This window comes from Coturnix japonica, chromosome 2 (genome assembly GCF_054131305.1).
Source record: "Coturnix japonica strain WE chromosome 2, WE-NBRP24, whole genome shotgun sequence".
Lineage (NCBI taxonomy): Eukaryota > Metazoa > Chordata > Aves > Galliformes > Phasianidae > Coturnix > Coturnix japonica.
Window position 1 is genome coordinate 133,686,698 of NC_140664.1, and position 19,200 is coordinate 133,705,897.

Below are 19,200 nucleotides of genomic sequence, written 5' to 3' on the forward strand. Positions count from 1 at the left end.
TGAGAATCCCAAGTGAGAATACATGAGTACACGCAAATAAGTCATGATATACTTGATCTGAGAAATCACAGCATCCTGATTTAACTTACAAATGATTTATAGATGGAAATGGAGCCCCCAAAATAGGATTTCTGTAGGTTTTCCTGTTAGTGGCTGCAAAATACTTCAGGTATGAAAAAAACTACCTGAAACACTCACAGTAAGTTTAATATTTACTGAAAGAAAGAGAACAATAGTTATTTTCACAGATAGCTTTATTCTGTATGAAGCATATGGCTGCTTGGTAATATAGCTAACAGCAAGTTTGAATGTGGGTTTTAAAAACACCAGCAACTCAGATCCTTTTCCCCATGCACCAACTACAGCTGATACAAGCAAGGTTTAAAGCGAAGTTTTATGGTTATTTCATAAACTTGGGACATTGTGATCTGGTGACATTGTTACCGAGCAGTTCCATTTCTGGGTCTGCTTCCTTCCATGGCATCCTGTAGGGATGTATGGGACAGTTGCATGTCACAGAATCATAGAACAGTTTGGGTTGGAAGAAACCTTAATGCCCATTCAGTCCCAACCCCCTGCTATGGGCAGAGCTGCCCCCATCAGCCCAGGCTGCCCAGGGCCCCATCCAGCCCCGAGTCCTCCAGGGATGGGGCACTCACTGCTTCTCTAAGCATTAAAGAACAGGCTTCATATCTTTATCTGTATGATTTTAGAATGATGATTGCAGATCATACACCCCAGTTAGCTTTGCATCTGCTAATTCCTGAGACTTCCAAGAGAAGGAAAATAAATCTGAGCTTTATTGTTTCTCCAAGATAGCCATCGCTTTTCAGTTTTTCCTCAGTAGATAAGGAGAATGCTATGGAAAACACTGTTCCCTCATCCCCACTACCTATAAATCATGGTTTTATAGGGTCTCATGAGGTTTCTTTGCTGTGATTACAGTGTACACTCTGTGAACATGCGGATGCACAGCTTTGAATCCAGCAAAAATCTGCATTTAAATGATGAGAGCAAAGATGTGGGGGCAGCTGCGGGGCAGGCTGGGTGTGATTGCCGACTGTGCACACCTGTAGTGTAGGAAAGAAGTTCCTAAGGGGGAGAAGAGCCGCTTCTATAACTAAAACTTGTAGCTTGATCTAGAATACCCGGCCCGAAGCAGATGGAAGCCGAGGGCTGCTCTAAGGCAGGGACCCCGAGCTTGGATTTGCTGCGCGGAGCTCAGCCCTGGGAGCGGAGCATCGCCGCGGTGAATCGCCTTTGGAACACGTTTCGTTTCTCGATACTCTGTAACACGGAAATCCTTTGCCTGAAGGGTGCGATCTGCTCCTGTCCCTCGGCTGACTTTCACATTGGAGGACTTCTGGGGCGGGCAGGAGTTGATAAAATGCCGTCCGGGAGCGGAGCGGGGCTCTCCTGGCCCGGCTCCCCGGGCACAGCCCCGCTCCCCGCACACTCGGAGGGGCTGCCGGAGCAAAGTTGGGCTTTTCGCTCTCTCTTCACTTCCTGTAGAGCCGCCCGAAGCTTTCGGCAGCGCCTGTGCACCTCCTCCCAACCCACGGGGCTCTCTCTTGCTTCAGCCCAGCGTGGAGCTCCGCAGAGCGGCCAGGCAGCCCGCGGTACGAACCACTCCGACCTTTGGATTTATGTTTAATTTTTATTATTATTATTAATTTTGGAGTTAATTTCTCTCAAGGACAGTGCGACAGAAGGGAAGGAAACTTTCTTACCCCCCTCCTCCCCCTCAGGACCCTCCGGATACTTCTGAAAGGGCGAGAAGCAAAGCGAGCAGCGCTGCTGAGGGCATCTCCCTCTCCAAAGAAGGTCCCCCTGACACCTCGCTGCTGGATTAAAGGCTGGAGCTGCAGAAACTCCTCCCCTTCCCCCCTGCTTCTTCCACCCCTCCTCCTCCGCCGCCCCCCCGTTATTTCCTAAGACCATTAAGAAAAAAAAAAAAGAAAGAAAAAGAAATTAAGGAGCACGGAGTGACTACGGCCGATGGGACAGTGGGGATAAGTGGAATAGAGCCCACCTCTCCGGGCTCGCCGTCCCGCAGCGCGGAGGGGACGGGATGGGCAGCACTGCCATGGACACCAAGAAGAAGGAATCCTCCGGCAGCGGCAGGAGAAGCTCCGGCCAGAAGAAGCTCATGTTGCGAGTGCACATCCCCGTAAGTGGCTCCCTGCTCTCCCTCCCCTTGGCAGCCAGCGGCGTTGTTTTACCCTGACACGGGGCTGGAGGCATGGAAAGGTGTTTGTGCTGCCGGTATCGCGGGCTGTAGGTTGGGGTGCTGATGCCAGCATCCTCACTTGTAGATCTGGGAACTGTCCTTGCCTTGTGGTTGACAGAGTGTGTTTTGTCCGACTGTTCCGTGTCTCAGATCCAATCTGCATCTGAATCTCCCCCGGCACGGGGACCCAGGGCTCCCTCTGGTTTTGTCCTACACGGTCTGTTTGTTGCTGAAGAGTCAGGAGCAGTCGTATGGCCACGCTGGAACAGACAAGTGAGCCACGCACTCGTGCCCCAACTCAGTTTTAGGTTGTGTGTCCACACAGTAAGGAAACATGCAAGAATCTGTACTGTATATGTACCAAATAATCTCAGACCAGAAGTTTCTTTCTGTTCCCAGTGAGTGCTCAGAGGCTGCTTCATTATGTGAGCCTGCCAAGTTTACATCCCTTCTGAAACTTTATTATTGCTTTTTTGTTGTTTGCTTGCTTTTGTTATTATTTTACTATCAGGCCATACTTGTTATCTATGTACCTATTGAGTTGTTTCATTCTTAGTACAGACATGGTTTTGCTTCTGGCAAGAAATGTCTGATATCTTTTCTGTGCAGTCTCTTTCTTTGTTGAATATATATTTTTGTATTTAATCTCATCATATAAAAGTGGGAAATAGTCCTGCTCATGTGTGTGCCAGGACACTACGGAGCAAAGAGGTATTTGTAAGTTTTTCCTTTCTTTTAGAGAGAAATAAGAAGTCAAAAGAAGTGCATTAGGTCTTGAGCGTGTGGAATAAGATGGAGGAGCAACTCACGGCTCTTCTGCAGATTTCGTTTTTCTCTGGAGAGGAATGCAAGCCCAGGAGCCTAAGCCAAATTTCTGCTGCTCTGTTTGAGTGCACTTAGTGCTGGGAGAGATGGGTCTAATGTGGTGCTGCTGTGCGTTTGTGATGGGAGTTTTTGAGCATTAATCTTTGTCATGTAGTACTTTGCAGCTGAGGTTTCTTAAGCCTATAGGCATATTTCTTCACGAGTGTTAATTCAGTTCTCTCTTGGATGGAACATCATTAGTCCTGGACCTTAATTTTTTGTGTTTCTTTATGGTTTCATTTCTTTGCTCTTCAGTCTGTCATTGAGCTACTGGTGGTTACTCAGACACAAGCCTGATACCACACCAAAGCCCACATGAGTTTTATTGTTCACCCAGTTGGGAGCAGTTTGAGACCTGGTAACAAAGCCTCCATCCCTCCTTCTCATCCTCCACATACAATCCTTCTGTTCCTTTCTGCATTATTTTATCATTCACAAATTGAGTGATCGGGCCCAGATCCTTACAGGTAGTGCTCTCCTTTTTGGCAGTGTTCTGTTATCTGGCAGTTTAAGTGTGACTATGCTGTAAGAAAGAGCATTTTTGTCATTCTCCTCATTTGACAGTGGAATCTGCATTTGAAAAGATCCACTTAGACTGTGTTTTTTTTTTTTTCCTCTTTCATAACGTTTTCTTGGCTGTTGTTTTGAAGCATCATTCCTATTATTTCAGCGGCGCCTGTCAGTGTATCTGTAGTTGTCAAGGGAGCTTTCACCAGACAGTCATTTTTATTTTGTTCATCCTCTTCTTTGTTTTGCTGTACAATCGTGTTTATTGCTGAGACATGTAATTCCTGCTCATTGAGATCTACAAATTACAAACGGGAAAGGTCTGAACAGGAAGACAGAGAGGAGTCGGTTGCAGCAAGACAGAAAGGTGCTGTTGTGATGCAGGCTGTCCTAAAGGATCTTTATGGACCGTGTAGAAATTCTGACTTAGAAAGTGATGACTTAGAAAGTGATGACAAATGAAAAAGAAAGGTGAATAGCACAAAATGCACAATGTCTGGGTTAGAATGTTGTGGAATAGTAGGCATGTCTGAAATAAAAACCTGTATGCTTTCCTTCCATCTCCTACTCAATCTTGTCTTTTTTGGTTGGCCCCTGACAGTGGGAAAAAATACCAATTTAAGAAAGCTGGTTTTGTGTCTTGCAGCACCCCAGGGTATTTCTCAGGTACATCTTTCTTGAGCAAGAGCATTGAGACATTATAAAAAAGTCTGACAACACTCTAGTTTAACTTTCTTTCTGTGTTGAATCTCCTTTGGGACAAGTCAGTGGTGCCCAGGCTTTGCTTTGGGGAATGGCGGTAGACCTCTAAGTTTCTGCTAGTTGAGTCTTCTCAACTTGTCATTCAGTAACCAAGATTAAAATGGGGGAGGGGCTCAGTGTTCTGGTGGCATGGCAGGGAAGTATTTGCTGAAGTGCTGGACTGACTGAACAACTTTTTAGTTCCTTTGTTGTTCTCTTTGAAATGCATGACTACTAACTACTGATTCAGATGGACTGTAATATGACCATGGGAGCCTTTGTGGGGTAGCAGTCATGTCAACCTCTGCCTTTCCCAGCAACGTATTTTAAAGCCTTGAATTTAGAAATGCCTAAGTGGAAAACTGTGATCCACTGACATTGAAATCTGTTACAGATTTGGATACAACTCCTTGCTTTCTAGATGTATCACATCTTAAAGGTGAAGACATTTGCATTATAGAATTCTTTTTTAAGCCATTAGAAGATAATGCTTCCACATTGCTTTGAACATTTTAAGAACTCTAAGATGGGATGCAATTGTCTACTGAGTAGGAAGGAGCTCACCATGGTGAGATCAGCATGTTCTTTTGTCATCTTGCAAAACTGATCTGTTCTAGCATTAATATTATCATTCTAATCCCATGTTGCTATAAAAAGGAGAGATTCCGCTCTTGCTCTTGCTCTTTCTATTACAGCCAGGATAGTTCAGTCGGTACCAACAAAGTCCTGTTGTGTTTACACTATGGCAGCTGAGAGCAGAGCATGTCTCAAGAGCCTCACCATGTCAAGCTTCAAGCACCTGCTGCTCCCAGCAGGTGAGAATTGCAGAACATTGGCACTTCCTTGGTTTGTACCCAAATATGTCACAAGGTGACATTTAATGCTAAGAAACAAAGAGGTTGGTTTGGTTTTTTTTTGTTTTTGTTTGTTTGTTTGTTTTTGTTGTTGTGGTTGTTGTTTTTTTTGTTTGTTTGTTTTTTCCATTATAAGGACAAAAATAACATCTGCACATAAATGAGAAAACATCTTCTTTCAGTCCAGTGATGTGGCCATTGTCCCCGATACTTCAGCCCTTTCAACAAAGCAATGTGCTACAAGGAGGCTCTGGAAGACCTTTATTATCAATGTCACACAAGCATTTCTGTACACTCTAGCATATTCATTTGTCATCTGCTATATTTTTGAGCAGATTCCTCAATTTGCAAATTGATTCCAGGCCTGTTGTAATGTTGGTATGCCAGGCTGAAACATCAGATGGCTTAATATTTTCTAACATGAGAAGTTACAGCGATGTTCTGACAGATAGTGTTGGCTCAGGGTCTGCTCCTCCATCTTGCTTGCCACACTTGCAAAGTCATTAATGACTGCATGCCTAATAAAGCACTGTGAAATGACTTTGTTCAGTGACAGTTTTTTCAGGTCTCCTGGTGATTGTTGGTTGGGCTGGTGAGAACTGCACTTAAATCTAAGGAATGCTTTAGAAAGCTGCAGATATGAAGTAAGGTGGTTGGTTCTTTCAAAGAAGGTGAAGGAATCAGCTTTCAATGTGATCAAAGAGTGAAAAAAAAAGTGTTACTTTTCTTGTGAAGAGGAGGTGGAGGGAGATGGGGACAAAGAGGAGAGAGAAATGTTTCCCTAAAATTAAATCTGCAGCTGTCCTCCCTCTTGCTGTCATGGGGCAGACTCTGAGATGTCCTGAACTTCTGTGGCCTTGAAGTTTAAATTTGGACTCCTGCCTAAAGGGCTGACATATGAAGCATCTGAAGAAGGCAACAGGTATTTGCTTAGGAGCTTTGAGACTGCACTTTGAATCTATCTGAAGAATAAAGGGTTCCTGTTTGCAATCAAAATAGTTGCCACTGGAATTAGAGAAGCTGATAGTGTTTTTAGTTTTAAAGCATAACACAAAGTGGTCATCATCTTATTGAAAAGTACTGCTTCTTTAAAACATACCATTTCTGATAGGAGGTTCTACTCCTAAATTATCTCATCCTCCTTCCATTATTTATCCCTAAGAGCCCTGTGAGGTCTGTGAGATCAGAGGAAAGAAGTGAACTTCGTTGTTTTACTGAGTCATGAATGTAAAAGAAACCTTACAGACATGTGGATCTTGAGACTTGGTTCCCTGGAATGTTATTCACACCATGCTTGTATTGGGAATTACTGAAATAGAAGGAAATGTCATCCTCCTGGAGGGATCAGGAGTAAGCAAAGGACTTCTCAAGGTGAACTCATGATTTCATAGTCCTTTGCCAAAGAGGATTCATGTTGTTAAGTGTTAATTCACTTTTAATACTTCCCTTCATGTAAGGTCAGTCACTGTATTTTTTAGAGCCCAGGTGACATGGCACCATGTTACATCTGCCTCAGTGAGTCTCTTCCTAAAAACTCAGCTAAAAAGCTTTTCATTCCTTTTCTCATATGCCAGTCTAAGAATATCAGGAAACCAGATGCATTCTTCCCTTCTCTTGAATCACTTCCAGTAGCATCTTGTGGTTAACATGTACCCGTATTAACATAGACAGAGAGGTTCCATCATCTTGCTTGCAGATCTGCAGGTCCATGTTACACCCAGTTTCATGTGGTAGCTGCTCAGAGGTGACTGAAAGCAGAATTTAGTCTTGAAGACCAGGTTAAACAATTGTGTTAATGATGCATGTGTAGTCATAAAAGTTGGCTGATGTGCCCCTCTGCTGGCTCAGCATGGCTAGTGGGAAAGGAAAGGAGAAAGTAGTAGAAATTCAAAACAATGTCAGCATAGTTGTTGGTAGGCCAAATTATGGGCATACGCATTGAACAGAGTGCACTTTTAATTGTCAGCATTTGAAGAAAAGCTGAATTTATATCAAAAGGTGCTCCTTTTTCCATAGGGAAAATTGAGAGAGCAGAGCCGGTTACAAGAAGAATGAAGAACATGTCTGTCTGGCATAAAAATAGACCTTTTGTGGACTACACAACCCTGGGCTGCTCATCAGGCTTTGACAATTAGCCTGCTTTCAGAGCCTGACCTGGTTGCAGACGTCTGCTGTCTCAATTTTCTACTGTTGTTTGCACTGCAGACACATCAGAGAAAGCACCGGGGCCTGACAAGTAGGGACAGTTGTGTACATCCTAAAAGACAAAAAGGGAAAGTAGCTTGAGTATCTTTTGCTTGTAGCTGGAATAATCTTATGTATATACCAATATAAGATGTAGTCAATAAAGATACAGTGTTATTGGTGGTTTGGTGATGCAGGACTGCGCTTCTACTGAAATACCTCCAGTATTAGCAGTGAGTTGAAATGGTGTAAAAGAGAATTTCTGCTGCAGACTGATTTTTGTGTTTGTTCTTTAGGCTGGTTAGGGTTTTTTAATGTAATGCGTCCATTTACTGTTTGCTTCTGTAATGCTGCCTCTCAAATTGCTCACATAAAACTACATACAAAATCTTTATAGCGGTAAATTGCATTATGTAAGCATGACTTACTGGGATGCATAGCAAATGCATAGCAGTCGGTGCTTCATGGTTGTCATTTATATCACATACTGTGACTGTTCAGACCTTTTGGTCATTATTACACAGGGAGCTGAGGATCTTCTGTTCCAAAAACAGAACCTATGTCATAAGCTGAAGTCTTAATCTATTTTTGCAGGCAGGGTGATAGAGCTATATACCCATTTTAAGCTGCTGGAGAGCATATTCGTAGATCTTGAGTTTCATTAGGAGGAAATGTGTGCATTATAAATATTATCTGCTGCTCTGTGAAACCTTTATCATCATTTATTTACAACAGGTGTCGGGCAATTTGCCGTTAAGTTTTCATGTTGGTAATGCTGCTGGAATAATGATGCTAAAATACCTTGTTTCTGGGAGCAGAGGAAAGATAAGCTACCACAGCGGTTGGAGTGTTGGAGTGCAGCACTACAAAACACAGGATTTTCCTGCCTGGTTCTAGACTTCCTATTGGTCTTTAATGAATCACTGTTGTGCAGGTCTGGTTTTCAGAAGGGACACTCGTGTTGATTCCTTTAGAAGAATTTGGGGACACATTTTCTATGGCGTCAGAGAAACCAATACCTGCTGAGGTGGATTAGGATTGAAGTGACTGCAGTTCCTTTTGGATTTGAATCCAAGGTTGTGGAAGTATTTCAATACAGACAAGCTTGGCTTAGAAAGGTATAGTTATAAGAATGAGATTGACTGAACAGATGCCATTAATATTTACTATAACTGCTGAGAAAAACGAATTGTTACCTGCATGACATTGATTTTGAATGGACTCTGTATGGCGTATCCTGATGACTCCAGTTTTGCCACCTAGGCATAACGTTTGACAAATTTCCACAGATTCAGGACTATTAAATTCCTTTAAATAATTGAGTTTTCAGTTAGCACCTCTGTGCTAAGCATATTGTCGGATGGGAATGAAACTGAGGACAGAATGCAAGGTAATCCCAGCAAGGCTTGTGGAAGACAGGGAGAGAAAGGAAGAGATTAGAAAAGCTGCCTAGTCAGTTGTTATCACAATACTTGTGGGAGCTTGCCAACTTCTCAGTAGAGCGTTGCATCTTCTGGAATGTAGTTTTCATCATGCAGTGTAATTCCTTCTGCATAAATTAATTAATTAGAGGGGGGTTTGCTGGTGCTGAGTATTAATCAGGGCTTCTGTGTTGGTAGTATGATCTATATCAAGAAGCATGAGGAAAGGCAGTTCAAGGATAAGAGCATGAAATCATCACCAGGCTGTCTGAATCTCTGTCTGCTGCACTGACTCAGGTTGGACAGAGCACAGTGCTAGAAGTAAGCTTTGCACTTGTGAACCTTGAGACCCATAAATAATATTCCACCCACGGAGTGCAAAACAGGAATACTTTTTTTGTATCACCTTTCCATCATTTAGACATGGTGGCTGGTAAACTATGACCTGCTTACCAGTGTGCCACACTGAAAGACTGCATGGCTAAATGTTGAGCTAGGTATCCATGCACACATGGGATATATAAGTTGGTAGAGACAAGCTCTGCAAAGGATTTGAAGACTTGAAAGGTGTTATGGAATGGAGGTATGTGAGAGGAAATGACATTGTCCCTGCAGTACTGATATTCAGTATGGTTGGAGTTAAACAATTTGTCCTGTGTTGCACATGAGCAGAAAGTTGCACTCATGATATCTTGAAACCTAGTTAGTTCACCTTAATAATAACCCCATCCTGTTTCCTATAGTATTTTTCACATAAGGATCCCTGTACAGACCTGTGGTAGCAGTTACTGAAAGTATTTTTTCTCTTGCTTTTTAAAAAACAGTGTGAAGTTCAAGGATTCCAGTTCAATTTCTACACAGTCATTCTGTGTTCTAAACTAACATTGTTTGGGCTCTTTTGACCACCTGTTCAGGAAGACCACAGAGGAGATTAGATAAGAGAGGGAAGACTACATGACACTCCAGCATCCTAAGTGACATATCAATGGGTGTCACTCCATGTGGTTCATGTGGTTGTTAAAAGCTGTGAAAAATCAGGTTTTGTGTTTGTTCGTTTGTTTCTGGATAGCTGGTGGCACATCAGCTGTAGAGATCCCTCGACACAAAGGATCTTCAGCTTTTTATTGCATAATCATCTATAAATGCAACAGGGTTTGAAGCATTATAAACAACACTGTACTAGTCATGTTCAACTAAGAGCACTTTCCAAAGAGTTTGCAGGCATCCTGTCTCTGTTCCCACAGTCCATTGACTTGTTCTTCCAGTTGCCTCATTTGAGTATTCCTCTCTTCTTCTGCCAGAGTAGTGCAAGAAAGGGAATACCAGCATGGGCTCAAACTATTCTTCTTGAATATTCCCTCCATTAACACCCTATATTTGCTCAATGCTCAATACCAGCCCTATATTTTCAGTGGGAAAATGGAGAGCTTCTGCCACTTAAAAAGTTGAGCCAACAATGTTCATGAACGTAAGATTTATAATCTGAGATGAATGGGAGGTAAGAAACATTACTCAGCTCTTCTCTTTGTCCTTTTATTTCAGCTAGTTGATGTTAAAGGTAAACACTACTTTAGTAGGTTTATTTTAGTTGGATGATGAATAATTATACATATTCCTTATTTTTCTATCTTCTTGAGAATGACTGTATGCAGCTGTAAGCTATACAGAAGCAGAAGGGTACACACCAACATTTTTCTTTATAAAGCAATACCAGTAATTAAAAAACTGTAATTACTTCAATTCTTTTTTCTTCATTGTGAATTTAAAGAGTTCTGGCTCCTTTTGCTGAAACAGACCTGTGGAGGCATCAGCAGCCGGAGTGCAGACGTTGCTGTTAAATGAACAAGTCTGATTTTCATTAAAAGAGAACACATGCCTTACTTAGCCATGCACAAAAGCAGACCAGTCCCTGTTACTTAGGAAGGCAAAAATGTGTTCCACCTGTAGGTAATGCTCCATTCATCAGCTGTCCTATTGTACTTCTACCAACGCAAAGCAAGCTGCTGTTTGCCAGCTTGGCTTCATTAACACATGAGAATCCTCCTGTCCCATTGAGATAGTGAGTAAAACATGCCTTAAGATGCTTTCTTCAATATCTGACGTGATTCATTTTCATAGTGGGCACTGTCAGCTAACACAGATGAGCAGTGAAGCAGTAAGCCAAAGTAACTCATGCACTTTTGATGCCTGTCTGATTACAGTCAGATCCCCCAAACCCTAGAAGAACAGATTACTCAGGTTCACTTGAAATGCTGTTTGCAAGATTAATCTTAGAGAATAACATTAGGTGCTAAGAATGCTGGTAGTCCAGAGATTAGGCTTTCATAAGATGTTAGGCACATCAGTTCCCCCTGTGGTATTTGGAGATCAGGAAGTCTTGAAGTAACTACGTTTGAACATCAAGCCTTACATCTTTCAGGCTTTCAAGACACCATTCTTTCCATTCTGTTTTATGTATATGTGTTACCAATCAAAAGCTGCCTTTCCTACTTTTTCAACAAGCATTCTCTTGCACCTGATAGCAAAATAATAATTAAAAAGACCTCAACAAAAATTAACAAGAAAATCAAGCTTGTTTTGTAATGGAACAGAGATGGAAAGTAATACCAGGAAGTAATTTGGGGAGAGATAAATAGCAGCTGCTCTCTTGATGATAAAGACTGAAACTGATACCAATACTCATGCAGCTCAGTCCATTGTGACACACAAAGATGAAGTTATGTTTGATGGAGTGACCAACTACTACATGCGATGAAGACTTTATGAAACAGGGGTATGTGGATTTAGAAGCATTTGGAGATGCTGGAGCTCCTGCACTGTCGATATTGCTTTGTGGAGTGCTGCTGGTTGAGGTCACTGGGAAGAGAAGAGCAGACACCTCGAGTTGGCAGAAGATGATGGGGGAACCAACTTTGTCTTTGAAAGGGGAAAGTGTTTGAAAAGAGACAAGGGGAAGTGCTTTCACATTAAAAAAGGAGAGGTTTATGTTGGATTTGAGGAAGAAGTTTTTTATAATAAGAGGGTTGCAAAACTCTGGCACAGATGGCCCAGAAATATGGTGGATACCTAGACCCTGAAGACGTCCAATGGACTCTGAGCACCTGATAGAGCTGTAGGTGTCCCTGTCCATTGCAGGGGGGTTGGACCAGATGGCCACTAAGGGTCCCTTCCAACTCAAATGGTTCTATCATTCTATAAAATTTTGTATATGTATCTTCTGTGCAACACGTTATTGCTGTGCAACACATTATTGCCTTGCATGTGTTACAGTTGAAGTAAATGAAGCACACATCTAATTAGCAAGGACTGTTAATAGCAACAGCAGTGTACATGGATGTTGTTGGAGCACACGAGTTGAGCATCTGTGGACATTCATATGGAGATCACCTTTACTCAGAGGAATGGTGAAGTCATATTTCTGTGCACTTCAGCTACAAAACAAGAGGCAATATTAACTGTATGCCTTAAAGGAACGTCCCTTTTCAGATAAGAAATTTCTAAGGGTTCGTTCCCAGGGAGCAATAGTCTACCGTTAAGTTTTATGGTCTTTAATGTTCCATGCACTTGGCTGGGTTAATTTAAAAAACATGTAAGGACACAAGTGCAGTGCCTGTGTGTGTATGGACGAAAGGAAGCTGCCCTGTGTGCAGCTGTTTACTATAAGCTGAATACTTTCAGTGTGCATGTACAAGCTGGCAAATTGCTCATGTTCCAGAAAAATGAACTGTGATGCAAAGTGCAATGGATATTTAATGATTTCAAGAAAAAAAAACCCACCCCAAACACCCCACATTATGAATTTGCTCCTACCTGATGTTAAAACATCTGGACTTAGTTTCTAGCTATGCAGAGATTATTTTCAATTTCATATCCTGTTTTAACGTCACAAAACAAATGGAACAGCGAGCTGACTTTGTGTCCTGACCTTTATGCTGTCATTCCTTCTTTCTTTCTTTTTGTCTTTCTTTTTTTTGCAAGATGAAGTGAATTAAAGCCCAATCACATGCGGCATGGTTAGACAGTCGGGCATATTGAGTCCTGCCGTCCAAGATGGTTGTAGCCTCGCCTAACTTTCTTGTCTCTGCTTCCCTGCATGCAGCTGTTGCTGTAGAGGAACTCTAAGTCGTGTCACATCAAATAATGCATGGTCTTCAGAGCTCACGCAGGGGGGAGAAAACCCTGGGAACAATGTGAGCAGGCGCAGCGAGGCACTTCCACTAATTGTTGGTGTGGACGATGGAATACAAAAGCAGAAGGAGGGAGGGGGGAATGGAAATGTGTCTTAGTGTGGAAATGGCTGTGTGAAAACAAATATGCCTGGGCTTGCTCATTGGGAATGTACGTGTAGCGCAGGAGAACTCCCACAGCAGGAATCCTGTGCTCTAGTCTGCTCCTGCCAGATGAGTTTAGAAGCATTCTTTTTTCACTTACTGACCTGCAGAGGCATTTTTAGTTATCTGGGGATGTGGATTTTAGCAGCCATGAGTTGTGAGAGGTAGCAGAAATTTCCTGCTGGGCTGGCTTGAAAACATGCAAATTTTTTTGTTCTAGTTATCAAATACTGCTACATATTGGGAACGTGGAATTTAAATGGATTAGCTATTAATGTAACATGCAAGTGGCATTTTGAAATACAGCATGCCAAAGCAGGTTCAGTGTCTAGGTGAATCCTGTCCGTACTGCGGCCTCAAAGTCAAAGCAGCCCAAAGCGCTTTGCAGATCAGTTTTATAATGCATAAAATAGAATAAAATTATACATTCATGATTTTTATTTGTAATGAAACAAAAGCAGAATTTGCTCTCAATAATTGCTGCAGTAAAATGTCTAACCTGTGTTTTCCTTAAGATTTGACAAGAATCAGGTAAAGGTGGTGATGGAGGGTGACTATTTACTAGGACAAGCTGCAAAATGACATGGTTATCCTATACAGTGGTTGCAATAGAAAATAATGGACAGCTGAAAATAAACTTCAATAACTAGTGAAGTTATTGAGATTCAGACAGTGAAATGAGTGCATTTCTTCTTTGCTACACTCCAGCTGCACAGCAGAAGCCACCAGGTCTGTGCTTCATCTTCACTTTGCATCAGGGAAACACGGAGCTCAAGTGATGCACGAGGAAATTGCATGTTCACCTGTGCCTGACATCATTATCTTTATGCTGAACAGTCGGTGTTTTTGCAGTGAAATGTAACAACTGCAATTAGTAACTGACACCGTTGGTAAAAATCCAAACACTTACTTTATCCATTTCCTAAATGAATTGCTGATGTCAAATTGAACTAAGAACTATTATGGAAGCAAGAGAAAAGGGAATAGCCAGCAGAAACACCAATTTGTTGATTATATAATGGACCTGTCATTAGTAATGTAATTATGCCAGTGCCATTTCTTCTCCTCCAAGACAGATACTTGTTCCCACCGGGGCTGATTGATGCTGAAGAGCAGCCCGATTATGCCATAGTGCTTTTTAAACAGCAAATGATAACGGAGTTAAGGAAGATTGAGAACTATTTACTGGTAGAAATATGACTGCTGATAGCACTGCAGAAAAGCAAGAACGTAGGAGGATATGATGGTTTATCCAAACAGTTAAATTTATCCCTTTTGAGTGGAACTTATTTAAATTACAGTTATTGTCAGGGCAGCCCTGAAGACTGATCATGGCTCAGAGCACAAACCAATTCCATCATACAGAATTCCTCACAACAATTCATTGTGGCACTTATGTTTTGACAGGCAGGATTGGCCCTCGAGCCATTACCACTGCAGATATTTATTGCCGCAGTGAGGAAATCCGACTTCCTGGCACTGGACTGGGAACTTCACAGCGATCTCCTACATGTTTTTTGCTGACTAAGACTGATTTTGAACCTGTTGCCAAAAGATTTTAGTTTCTCAGTCTTCTTGCCAGTCTTCCAGTTTTCACATCAGATTGTTCTTTAAAAAAGCCCCTCGTTTTGTAATCCATTTATTTCTGAATGCCACTGTACCATGTGCAAAAAATAATAATAACAACATTTCTGAGCATCCTCCCATCCTCTGTCACTTCCAGAACTGCTGCAGTCAGTGGGGTCAGTGCTAAGAACCTTATTTCTGCATAAGGTTAAACTATTCAGGTTTCATTAGGGGTCTCTCGCAGGTGAGAAGGATGGGAGAGGGAACCACCACCACTTGTGAATGCTCTAATAGCCAGCACAGGTGCCAAAAGTATGGTGCCCCAACAAATACTTTGCTAATAAATACTAAAATCTGAGTGTGCCATTTATGAGGACTGTGCAAAATGGACAGTATGAGAGATGTGTGATGGAGATGGGCGAGTGAAACTGCGGCTGTGCTAATGCATGACTCACTCTCTCTGCTTCTTGTGTTACAATGGTAATTCTGTAGCTGTGATTTCTTCCAGTGGCCTAAATGGGAAAGCAGGTAAGTGGCTGAACTCAGTGTCAGACAGAAACCTGAAATATCTCCGTGTGCAATTTGCAGATGCCAGAATAGATACATTCAGCCTTTCTCTTTCACATCCACATTATGGAGACAAAGTACAAAAAGGCCCGTCAGAATTCTGACAGACTGGATTTTAGATAAATAGAGGCCTGGAAACAGTATGGATCATGAGACAGTTACAAGGTTAGCTGTGCTTTTAATGGATCTGTAAGTCATTTAAATTAAGTATGCCTCAGGGCATGGGCTGAAATTTTATGAATTCAAACTGTTTTCTGTTTCCCTAATACATGCTTTTGTATGTGCGGTACACATGCTTGGCGAGTTGTTTTATGTTGGAGTTGTTATGGTGGTTTGGTTAATGTCTTCTTTTCTGGACATCATGTTGGAGTTTATCATCATCTATTTAATATGGAAAAAAAATACGTATTTTATCAGTCCCAGTTTGAGCACAAAACTGGTTCTGAGGAAAGCCTGATTTGTCTAAGAAGCTTCTAAATGTTGTAAGGAAAAATGGTTTCTTTCTTTCTGACAGTGAATTAAAATTAGGCCATCAGAAGTCAGATTTTATTTTCCTAGTTATTTAGGCCTTTCAGCACAGCTGTCCATGGGTCTGATTGTGTCACTGTATGGGAGTGCTCAGAGGAGGGTCCAGAATATCAGTGGAGACCTGGAACTTAGCGCTGGTGCCTGGTGCTGTGTCTGCCACATTGGTTGGGGTCTGCAAAATGCTGTAACATTAGGAAATAATGTATGATGTGGTTCTGGCTGTGGCCTTCGTGTTTTCTTGCTCTTAAATCTTTATTTTTGGAAAGTTATATGTAAAGCAACAGCAGGCGGTGCAACATGTTTGTACGTTGTATGTATATTGACTAAGTAGAGCAGGTATTAATGTGCATCTTGTTTAGATCCAAGTGTATGCATTCCTTAAGCTGACCATAGAAATTCAGTCAAACATGAACTCAGCTATAGCTGGTAATTCATTAACAGAATCATCTGAAACTTTGGCCAAAGTTTGACCATGAATGTCTAATTTCCTCAACAGCTCCAAAATACACAGTTGATTTAGTGGTTAAAGCAAGTCTAGCTGGACTGCTAGCAAGAGAGCAACCTCCTAATGGCAAGCTTGCTTTATCTTGGATGCAGCTGTGCTTCTCCTTCCATGTATCAGGACTAAAGATGAGAAGGATTTCCTCTTGGTAGTCTTTTCATAACACCCTCTCAATTTTGTTCTTGATCCTTAGAGGAACATATACTCAAAATGGGCACTTGCTCCACTGACCTTTTGGCACCTGGCTGCATACAGCAGACACGGAATTAACTCTGAAATTGTTACAAGCCTTCAAATATGATAATGATAATATGATAAGCCTTTAGAAGTATTCTGTAGAATCATAGATAGCAGAATGGCTTGGTTTGGGAGGATCTTTGAAGCCTAATCAGTTTCAGCCCCATTGCCATGCTGGTTTCCATCCACTGGATCAGGTTGCCTGGGTCCCCATTCAGCCTGGGCTTGATAGAATCACAGAATGCCAGGGGCTGGAAGGGACCTTTGGAGACCATCAAGTCCAACTCTCTGCTAAAGCAGTTCCTTAGAGTAGATTGTACAAGAAAGTGTCCTGGTAGTTTTTGAATATCTCCAGAGGAGGTGCACCCCAGGATACCATTGGCCTTCTTGGCCATAAAGGCACACTGTTAGCTCATGGCCAACCTGTTATCCACCCGAACACCTACATCCTTGTCTGCAGAGCTCCTTTCCAATGGGTCTGCCTCTAACCTGTACTGATGCACATGGTTGTTCCTACCCATGTGTAGAACTCTACACTTGCCCTTGCTGAACATCATGCGATTTCTCTACACCAAACTCTCCAGCCTTGCTAAATGGCAACAAGCCCAATTCCTTCAGTCTTTCTTCACATGAGAGGTACTCCAACCCTCTGAGCATCTAATAATACATTTTTCCATGTATGACTGACATGTGGATAGCTCTGAACAGGGAGCTTTAGGTTTCACTGACACTTAGCAGTACAGGGAAGACCTGTGAAGGAATTTGAGAAAATTACATCATCTGGAATATCTTACAGGGAGATCTTAAATCACCTACAAAAGTAAGTGTCAGAAATTATTTTCTAAAGCATCTTGAGATTTTGAATAGACACAAGCAGTTCACTTCTCTGTATCTAGAGAAAAAAATATGGTTTTATTTATTTCATTTAAACTCAAGTTCCTCTGCAGCACGTTGTGCTGGCATTGTCTTGGGAACTGCCCATCCTGGTTTGGAGGGCAGGGTAATTCCTGGTGAACTATTAGTAGTATCAGTGCTTGAATTGCAGTGAACACAAAGTGTAAAGTATCACCAATCTGACCTGAGAATTCTCAGTTACCTTCAATGTTCTAATAGTCACCAGTATCATCTTGTTATCCATATGCTATTCAGATTGTTCTCTGTAGATCACAGCTCTGATCAGTCAGCTGGACCCTCTAATAGCAACCTTCTGTGCACTCCAGTTATTATTTATACCTTAAACACAGCCAGACCAGCTTTGTTTGAACTTGCCAAAGAAGTGGACTCCTGGAAGGTGTCCAGGTTTATATTGATTGGGGGTATTTGATTCAAATATTTGTTTTAAACCTCTCCTGAAAAGAAAATCTGGTGTCAGAGCCAACGTAACGTAACAGCCTTAATGCACTGCCCTCTTCTATCTCCCTCCTTCTGCAAATTTCAATGTTTAGCAGAAATGTGTGAGTGCCTGTAAGTATCATCCTTCCTGCTTGAAAAGCAAAAATATGAAATGTAACTTGCCCAAATCTATAGCAAGATGGAAAACGGAGCCAAAAGGCTTCTTAGTCCTGTATGTCAGCTAAAACATCATGTCTAAAGCCAGATGGTTCTAGGTAAATCAATGCTGGCAGTGCTGATCCTGCACTGACTCTGTATAGAGCTTTCCGTGTGTAAGATCAGCAGTAATAGGACTCCATTTGGCTTCAGGGATTTACCTGTGATGAGGTTCACCGCTCTGCAAATAGATTTACATCCTTCTGCTGTGGATGATATGAGTTTGACCCAGCTAAGGCAAAATCAGTTAGTGCCATGAGCCTGTATCTCCCTATAAAGCATCCATTGCTTGCCATAGTTGTGAAGAAATAAGCCAGTATTTAACAAGGGCCGAGAAAGTAGAGCCTTGACTTAAGCTGAGCACAGCTGCTTCTTTGTTCCTTGGTTGTGCACAAGGGCAAGCAGCATTCTGGCATGTTCTTGGTTCCCTAAAAGCATTGCTGAGGGAGCAAAAGAAGTTACTCCCACTATTTGAACAGGCAGGTCACCAGGCTCTCAAAGTGACGGCAGCTGATGCCTCTGGAGAGCTGGCTATTCCCCAGGCCTTGGGGAGGGCTGAGGCAGAGCAGATGCTGGGAAGGCTGCCCTCACCGTGGGAACTGCAGTCTGAACCTGGAAGTGCAGTGACAAATCAGTTCAGCTGTCTGCAGGGGAGGGGCTGGGCTTTATTTACCTGGTAAAAGTGGTCTGCAAGGTGAAAGCAGGGATTGTGGTAGTGGCGGCGGCTGGTCAGAACTCCGAACTGACAAAACCAATGTTGGTATGTTCCCTTTCCTAACTGCTTTCAGGAAGACTCTTTCCTCCCCTTTTCTCTCTCTGTCCTGTTTTGGTTGTGATCTCACTTTTAGAGCTTTCTTTTTGTGCTTTTCTTTTAAAGCTGATTACCAGCACGTTCTTTCAGATTTGCAGAACCATCACTGGTTTGCTTGTTTGCTTTTCAAGGCTATTCAGTAAGTTACTGAGATTATTATTGTTTCTTGGTTAGTTTAGGTAAGTAGAATCATCTTGATACCATCTTAGAGCCATTATACAGCTCCTTACCAAATCAGGGGGCACTTCAGACCCTTGTCTAAGCAGATGAGATGTTTTTATGAACTGTATCCTGGTTTTGTGACATGCA

At 42.2% G+C, this 19,200-nt stretch overlaps 1 protein-coding gene and 1 long non-coding RNA gene across 6 annotated transcripts in view; one reads left to right on the top strand and one right to left on the bottom strand.

Annotated features, from left to right (window-relative positions):
- Nucleotides 1–236: 236 nt before the first annotated feature.
- On the bottom strand, nt 237–1,851 carry LOC116653001 (uncharacterized). The gene is made up of 2 exons (XR_004306323.2): nt 1,731–1,851; nt 237–1,636 (listed from the first exon to the last, which is right to left on the bottom strand). It is a non-coding gene; the product is annotated as an uncharacterized LOC116653001 (long non-coding RNA).
- Nucleotides 1,453–19,200, top strand: part of PRKAG2 (protein kinase AMP-activated non-catalytic subunit gamma 2) — a 155,773-nt gene continuing 138,025 nt past the window's right edge. Inside the window, exons 1-2 of one of the 5 annotated variants that reach the window (XM_085538993.1) lie at nt 1,453–1,619; nt 1,749–2,170. In XM_085538993.1, the coding sequence (XP_085395119.1) occupies nt 2,072–2,170 (99 nt within the window). In that variant the 5' untranslated portion in view covers nt 1,453–1,619; nt 1,749–2,071. The other 4 variants (XM_085538991.1, XM_085538995.1, XM_085538999.1 and 1 more) reach the window with 4 other exon arrangements.